This window comes from Drosophila albomicans, chromosome 3, assembly GCF_009650485.2.
Source record: "Drosophila albomicans strain 15112-1751.03 chromosome 3, ASM965048v2, whole genome shotgun sequence".
NCBI classification, from domain to species: domain Eukaryota; kingdom Metazoa; phylum Arthropoda; class Insecta; order Diptera; family Drosophilidae; genus Drosophila; species Drosophila albomicans.
Window position 1 is genome coordinate 35,926,730 of NC_047629.2, and position 8,484 is coordinate 35,935,213.

Genomic DNA, 8,484 nt, shown 5'->3' on the forward strand with positions numbered 1-8,484 from the left:
CAATCATATAAACTTTTGTTTTTTTTTTTTTTTGTTTACATTTTTTTGTTGATAAACTACACAATATGTAAATACCAATACATAAGTATATAATTTCCTATTCCTCTTCCAAACCAAGACAAAAGAACATACAGTGTGACAAAAGCAATTCGTTTTTGGCAATCACACAGCCAGACACAAGAACACACATTTCTATATGCTTCTCCTCCTTCCCCTTCTTCTGGTGGTGTTGCATGCGGGCGTGCCTCTTTAACAATAGACTGAACTTTTAAACGGCTTGTTAATTTTTTTTATATAAGTATATATACTTACTTATTTGTAGCAGCTTGTGTAGAAAAATTTCAATTTTAATTTGTGTATAACTAGTTAATTTTTGTTATAAAAGAATATTTTTGTGTGTGTTTTGCAAATCGTACACAAAATATAATTTTGTTTTACTTGTTTTCTTCTTATCAAACATTTCAACGCGCTAACCATAAATTATTTATTTTTTTTTGCGTTTGCCTGTTTAGACAAATTTTTGCTCAAAAAAAAAAAAAAAAAAAACACATTAAATAAAAAGAAAAAACAAGAAAGAAATACTAAGTAAATGAGTTATAGACATGATTGTGCGGTTGTATCAGAGCTATGCGGCCCCAAAATAAGCTGTTTGCTTTTAGTTTTAGAACAACTTTAAGCACGTTACAGACGCTTCCTTAAAATATATGTATAAAAAACACAAAAAACATAAATCGAGTAAAGTCATTTGCTTGAGAAATTATAAAATAATTTGCTGAAACTCTAGTGTCCAAAAACAAAAACAGAACTAACAAGAAATATTTAATAAAAATATCTAAAAACGAATAAGAATGGTAGAGAATGAATGAAAAAAAAAAAACACAAAACGACGAAAGTGAAAGGAAGGAAACAACCGACAAATTTTTTTGTTAGCTATTTCGTTGCAATATTTTTTATATACCATATTTAAGTAGTAGGAAAAAACAAAAATGAAACGAAAAGGGAAAATCAAATGAAACAATGAGATCAAGTTGCAAAAAATCAAGCGTTTAAAATCGATTTGTAGCAATTACAAAACAATATTAAAATGATATATACAATTTATATACAAGAAAAGGAAAAAATACTATATATATACATATACCTATATACAACAATGACATTTGATAAGTAAACAAAAAATGAGATGAGGGGAACTTACTAGTTTTATATGCATAAATGCCACGCCCACACACCACACACGAAAAAACAAAACAAAAGCAAAAACAACTCACACAAACACACATACAACACATATACACACATAAACTAATCTACTGCAATTACAAGAAATAATGAAACTTATTAATGATAAACAACAAGAAAAAAACAAACAAAAAAATGATTGTGTAAGCCGCAAGGAAAAAAGGAGTAAACCAGATCAAGAGACATGAGAAAATTATTATTATTATTATTATATAATTATTATTATTATTGTAAGTTGTAAGAGCAAAACCGCTGACAAAACCAGCAGAATTAAAAATCTTAAAAAAAATGAGATATTGTTATATACTAGTAATTATTAAGGCGACAAACAAAACAACAAAAAAAGAAAACAGACAACAACAAAAAACTTAACAAAAAAAGCAAAGAAAAAATAGAGTCAAATAAAATATTGAATCGAAAAAAACAACTTTGGTTTTTTTTTTTAATATGGGAGATTTTCAGCATTCACTTATAGCGATTTTGATTTTCAGTTATAGCAAATTTGATTTTGAAGAGTTTTTCGCTTGAACATGAACCACGGTAAAGAAAGCTTGTGTGAGTGCTAAATGCATTCGCTCATGCGATAGTTTGTACAACACCTTATTAATCGATAACCATTTTATTTCCATCACGCAGAAGAGGAAGAAGCTGTCGAGGAGAATGCGCAGGCTGCGGAACTTTCTAATGACTCCGATGCCCCATTAAAGCCCAATGTGAGTAGTAGTGATAATGATAACGATATCGATGAACTTATATTAATGATTTGATCAATGCTGTAGAATGACGAGGATGATGATTATGATCCAGAGGATAATCGTGGGGGCAAGAAGAAGAAGGGAAAGAAGCGCAAGACAAAGAAGGGTGAGGAGAAGGGACGCAAGAAGAAGAAGCGAAAGAAGAATGAGAGCGAAGAGGATAGCGACTTTGTGCAGCACGACGAGGAGGTCGAATATCCAAGTACTTCCTCGAAGCGTGGACGTAAGCGCAAGGAGGAGAAGAAGGAAAAGGAGAAGGAGTCTTCCTCAGGTGAGCACGAGTTGTTTGAATATTCAACAAGAAACTTCGGCACCATAAAATACTATTAAAATGTTATAGTTGGACTAATGTTTACTAATGTTATTTTTAAATCGCAGGCATGCCTTCTGTGGAAGATGTGTGCTCGGCGTTCAGCGTGTGCGATGTTGAAATCGAGTACAGCGAGGAGGATCTGCAAAATCTGACCACATACAAGGCATTCATGGTGCATGTGCGTCCCATACTGCAAAAGGAGAATCCCAAGATCGCGGCACCCAAGCTGATGATGCTTGTCGCGGCCAAGTGGCGTGAGTTCTGCGAGAGTAATCCGCACATCCAGCAGGAACAACAGCAGCAGACTGCAGGTCAGGCACAGTCTACAGCTGGTGCATCGGAGGCGGCAGATGAGCCGCGCTCATCGCGCTCGTCGCGCAACGAAAAGCCTGATGACATCTACGAGGAGGAAGAGGACGAAGAAGAGGAGGAGGAAGAAAAGAAGCCGCGACGAAAGCGCAGTGGACGTAGCAGTAATAAGAAGGGACGTCGTCCATCGGGCAAGGTGCCCACACTGAAGATCAAGTTTGGCAAACGCAAACGCGACAGCTCTGATGAAGAGCAAGACGCTAGCGGTGCATCCGAGCGTGATTCGGATCTAGAGTTTGAACGAATGCTGCAAAAGTCCGATGACAGTGCAGATGAGAAGGAAAAGGAGAAAGAAAAGCAGCCCGCAGAGACATCGTCGGCTGCAGCTAGCGGCGCTCAAGATGACGGCACGCCTGTGGTGCGCAAGAAGGCCAAGACCAAGATTGGCAACAAGTTCAAGAAGAAGAACAAGCTAAAGAAGACCAAGAACTTCCCGGAGGGTGACGATGGCGAGCACGAGCATCAGGACTATTGCGAGGTGTGCCAACAAGGCGGTGAAATCATTCTCTGTGACACCTGTCCGCGTGCTTATCACTTGGTCTGTCTAGAGCCGGAACTCGATGAGCCACCAGAGGGCAAATGGTCCTGCCCGCATTGCGAAGCCGATGGCGGCGCCGCCGAGGAGGAGGACGACGACGAGCATCAGGAGTTTTGTCGTGTGTGCAAGGATGGCGGCGAGTTGCTCTGCTGCGACTCCTGTCCCTCGGCCTATCACACTTTCTGCTTGAATCCACCGCTGGACAACATACCCGACGGCGACTGGCGTTGTCCGCGCTGCAGTTGCCCACCGCTGCCCGGCAAGGCCGAGAAGATCATCACCTGGCGTTGGGCGGTGCAGCGTCGCGGCAGCAGCGAGGCATCCACTTCGAAGAGCGCCAAGCTGGGCAATCGTGTTCGCGAATACTTTATCAAGTGGCACAACATGTCCTACTGGCACTGCGAATGGGTATCCGAGGTGCAATTGGATGTGCATCATCCCCTGATGATACGCTCCTTCCAGCGCAAATACGACATGGAGGAGCCACCCAAGTTTGAGGAATCCCTGGACGAGGCAGACACACGTTTCAAGCGTATACAGCGGCACAAGGACAAGGTGGGCATGAAGGGCAATGACGATGACGACGAAGCCGCCCTCGAGGAGCGCTTCTACAAGAATGGCGTCAAGCCGGAGTGGTTGATTGTGCAGCGTGTCATTAACCATCGCACAGCACGCGATGGCAGCACCATGTATCTGGTGAAGTGGCGCGAGCTACCCTATGACAAGTCCACTTGGGAGGAAGAGGGAGACGATATGCCCGGTCTGCGACAGGCCATTGATTACTATCAGGATTTGCGTGCTGTGTGCACCTCGGAGCAGACGCGTGCTTCGAGTAGCAAGAAGAGCAAAAAGGGGCGCAAAACCAAGAAATTGGAGCTGGACGATGAGGATCGTCCCGTCAAGCATTACACACCGCCGCCCGAGAAACCCACAACCGATCTGAAGAAGAAGTATGAAGGACAGCCAGCTTTTCTGGAGGATACAGGCATGCAGCTGCATCCCTATCAGATTGAGGGCATCAATTGGTTGCGTTACAGCTGGGGACAAGGAATCGACACTATACTGGCCGATGAAATGGGTCTGGGCAAGACCATTCAGACGGTCACCTTCCTGTACTCACTCTACAAAGAGGGACATTGTCGTGGTCCCTTCCTGGTCGCTGTGCCGCTCTCCACATTGGTCAATTGGGAGCGTGAGTTCGAATTGTGGGCACCTGACTTCTATTGCATCACTTACATTGGCGACAAGGATTCGCGTGCCGTGATCCGTGAGAATGAGTTGACCTTCGATGAGGGCGCTATACGTGGCACCAAAGTCTCCCGATTGCGAACAACACAGTACAAGTTTAATGTACTGTTGACCAGCTACGAATTGATTTCGATGGATGCCCCATGCTTGGGCAGCATCGATTGGGCCGTACTCGTGGTGGATGAGGCGCATCGTTTGAAGAGCAATCAGAGCAAGTTCTTCCGCATACTCAACAGCTATGCGATTGCCTACAAGTTGCTGCTCACCGGTACTCCGCTGCAAAACAATTTGGAGGAGTTGTTCCATTTGTTGAACTTCTTGAGTCGCGACAAGTTTAACGATTTGCAAGCTTTCCAAGGCGAATTCGCCGATGTCTCCAAGGAGGAGCAAGTGAAGCGTTTGCACGAGATGTTGGGTCCACACATGCTGCGGCGTCTCAAGACGGATGTGCTGAAGAACATGCCTTCCAAGTCTGAGTTTATTGTGCGTGTCGAACTTTCGGCCATGCAAAAGAAGTTCTACAAATTCATTCTAACTAAGAACTACGAGGCACTCAATTCCAAGAGCGGTGGCGGTTCCTGCTCACTCATCAACATTATGATGGATCTGAAGAAGTGCTGTAATCATCCGTATCTATTTCCCTCGGCAGCCGAGGAGGCGCCCACCTCAGCTGGTGGCATCTATGAGATCAATTCACTGACCAAGGCGGCAGGCAAACTTGTCCTGCTCTCGAAGATGCTGAAACAACTGAAATCACAGAATCATCGTGTGTTGATCTTCTCTCAGATGACCAAAATGTTGGACATACTCGAGGACTTCCTCGAGGGCGAGCAGTATAAATACGAGCGCATTGATGGCAGCATCACGGGAACCGTGCGTCAGGAGGCAATCGATCGCTTCAATGCACCCGGTGCACAACAATTTGTCTTTTTGTTGAGTACCCGCGCCGGCGGTTTGGGCATCAATTTGGCCACAGCCGATACGGTTATCATTTACGACTCGGATTGGAATCCGCACAACGATATTCAGGCGTTCTCACGTGCCCATCGTATTGGCCAGGCCAACAAGGTTATGATTTATCGCTTTGTTACGCGCAATTCGGTCGAAGAGCGTGTGACACAGGTGGCCAAGCGCAAGATGATGTTGACGCATCTGGTGGTGCGTCCCGGCATGGGCGGCAAAGGCGCCAACTTTACCAAGCAGGAGCTGGATGATATCTTGCGTTTCGGTACTGAGGATCTCTTTAAGGAGGACGACAAAGAAGAGGCAATTCACTACGATGACAAGGCAGTCGCTGAGCTGCTCGATCGTACCAATCGCGGTATTGAGGAGAAAGAATCGTGGGCCAACGAATACTTGTCCTCGTTCAAGGTGGCTTCCTATGCCACCAAAGAGGAGGAGGAAGAGGAGGAGACCGAGATTATTAAGCAGGATGCAGAGAACTCCGATCCTGCCTATTGGGTGAAGCTGTTGCGTCACCATTACGAGCAGCATCAGGAGGATGTGGGCCGTTCCCTGGGCAAGGGCAAGCGTGTGCGCAAGCAAGTCAATTACACAGATGGCGGCGTTGTCGCCGCAGACACAACACGCGATGATTCCAACTGGCAGGACAATGGCAGCGAATACAATTCCGAATACTCGGGTGGCAGCGACGAAGATGCCGGTGACGATGATTTCGATGAGCAGAACGGCGAACGCAAAGCCAAGCGTCGTCTGGAGCGTCGCGATGATCGTCCCTTGCCTCCACTCCTCGCTCGTGTCGGTGGCAACATTGAGGTGCTCGGATTTAATGCCCGACAGCGCAAGAGCTTCCTCAATGCCATCATGCGTTACGGCATGCCGCCTCAGGATGCTTTCAATTCGCAGTGGCTGGTGCGGGATTTGCGCGGCAAGTCTGAGCGCAATTTCAAGGCCTATGTCTCGCTATTCATGCGCCATCTGTGTGAGCCAGGTGCAGACAATGCCGAAACCTTTGCGGATGGTGTGCCCCGAGAGGGACTCTCGCGGCAACATGTACTCACGCGTATTGGCGTCATGTCTCTGATACGGAAGAAGGTGCAGGAGTTTGAGCACATCAATGGCTATTACAGCATGCCCGAGCTTATTCTCAAACCTTGTGAACCGGTGCGGGCTGGAGGTGCCAAGCAGGAGCTGTCTGCAGCGGATGCAGCAACACCAGCAGCTGGTAAGGCGCCTGCAGAGAGTGCAACGACCAGCAACAGCGCAACACCGGCAACAAGTGCTGCGCCAAGTCCGGCGCCTGCTTCGGAAAAGAGCGAGGAGAAGGCAGCACTGGATAAGGCAACACCCGAGAAGCAAGAGCCTAAGACGGAGCCAGCAGAGGGCACTGAGGAGGACAAGAAAACTGCAGGTGAGACTGCTACTGCTGTCAAGCAAGAAAAGAGCGAAGAGTCGGGCGATGCTGACGCCAAATCGAGCGGAGGTGAGGCGAGCGTGAAGAACGAACCTACCAAACTGGAGCCCAAGGAAGAGGGTAAAGAGACGGCAGCAACTGCTGTGCCCAAGGAGGAGCCCAAGAGCGAGCAAAGCGACGAGAAGGACAAAGACAAGGAGAAGGAGAAGGCAACCAGCAGCGGCAGTGAAGAGAAACCAAGCACAACTGCAAGCAGCAGCACTACCACCACAACAACCACTCCTAGCAACACCACAAACATCATAGACGACGATGATGATGACGTGATGATTGTCAAGGAGGACGGCGAACTGGAGAAGCCCAGCGCCAATGCCAACTCGAATGCCAACGCCAACTCACCCAAGGATCAAAAGGCAGCTGCTGCCGGCGGTAAACTCGTCGAGGACAGTCTCGAAGTGTTAAAGCGCAAATTCATGTTCAACATTGCCGATGGCGGCTTCACGGAACTGCACACGCTCTGGCTGAACGAGGAGAAGGCCGCCGTACCTGGACGGGAGTACGAGATCTGGCATCGTCGCCACGATTATTGGCTGCTCGCGGGCATTGTAACACATGGCTATGGACGTTGGCAAGATATCCAGAACGATATCCGCTTTGCCATCATCAACGAGCCGTTCAAAATGGATGTGGGCAAAGGCAATTTCCTGGAGATTAAAAACAAATTCTTGGCGCGACGCTTTAAGCTGCTCGAACAGGCTCTGGTCATTGAAGAGCAGTTGCGACGTGCCGCCTTCTTGAATCTCGCCCAGGATCCCAGCCATCCGGCTATGTCGTTGAATGCACGCTTCGCCGAGGTCGAGTGCTTGGCTGAATCGCATCAGCATCTGAGCAAGGAATCGCTGGCGGGCAATAAGCCTGCAAATGCTGTACTGCACAAGGTGCTTAATCAGCTGGAGGAGTTGCTGTCGGACATGAAGAGCGATGTCTCCCGCTTGCCAGCTACTTTGGCACGCATTCCACCTGTTGCACAACGCCTGCAAATGTCTGAGCGTTCCATTTTGTCGCGCCTAGCAGCCACCGCTGGCAATGCCTCGAATGCAGGTGAGTAAAGCATAATATCCTTGGAAATTTAGATCCCTTTTTAACCTTACGTTTTACCTTTGCAGCCCAATTGATGGCACAGTTTCCTGCTGGCTTCCAGGGCACCACGCTGCCAGCTTTTACTGGTGGACCCGCTGGCAATTTCGCCAACTTTAGACCGCAGTTCTCGGTGCCCGGTCAACTGTCCAACAATGCCGGCTCCTGAGCACCAGCTCCTCCAACCGCTGCATATCTATCCTAAGCGCATTCAAATTCCATGGAAATTAATTACTCTTCAGCTAAGAATTTAAATACGTATATTAAATGCATACCCAACAACACAACAACATATATATTTATCATAAAAATAATCATTTGCAATGAAATTATCAAAACAGTTCACAAATTACATATTTGCCGCATCCAATTAAACACGATACTTACATATATGGACAATTATGAATATTGCTTAATTACTTACTGTGTGATTTCATTTAACATATTTATGAATACAAATACAATATAAATTCCAATTCCATTGCAAAAGAACACCTCTATTGAAGTT

General features: G+C 46.4%; 1 protein-coding gene across 2 annotated transcripts in view; it reads left to right on the plus strand.

Annotated features, from left to right (window-relative positions):
* The window catches only part of LOC117571789 (chromodomain-helicase-DNA-binding protein Mi-2 homolog), a 28,820-nt gene extending 20,352 nt beyond the window's left edge, over positions 1 to 8,468 (plus strand). Inside the window, exons 1-5 of one of the 2 annotated variants that reach the window (XM_052005609.1) lie at positions 1,758 to 1,782; positions 1,879 to 1,955; positions 2,022 to 2,268; positions 2,376 to 7,940; positions 8,006 to 8,468. In XM_052005609.1, coding sequence (XP_051861569.1) covers positions 1,773 to 1,782; positions 1,879 to 1,955; positions 2,022 to 2,268; positions 2,376 to 7,940; positions 8,006 to 8,145 — 6,039 coding nt within the window. In that variant the 5' untranslated portion in view covers positions 1,758 to 1,772 and the 3' untranslated portion in view covers positions 8,146 to 8,468. Of the gene's footprint in view, positions 1 to 1,757; positions 1,783 to 1,878; positions 1,956 to 2,021; positions 2,269 to 2,375; positions 7,941 to 8,005 lie in introns of those variants that run through there. The other variant, XM_034254148.2, reaches the window with a different exon arrangement.
* The last annotated feature ends 16 nt before the right edge of the window (positions 8,469 to 8,484 follow it).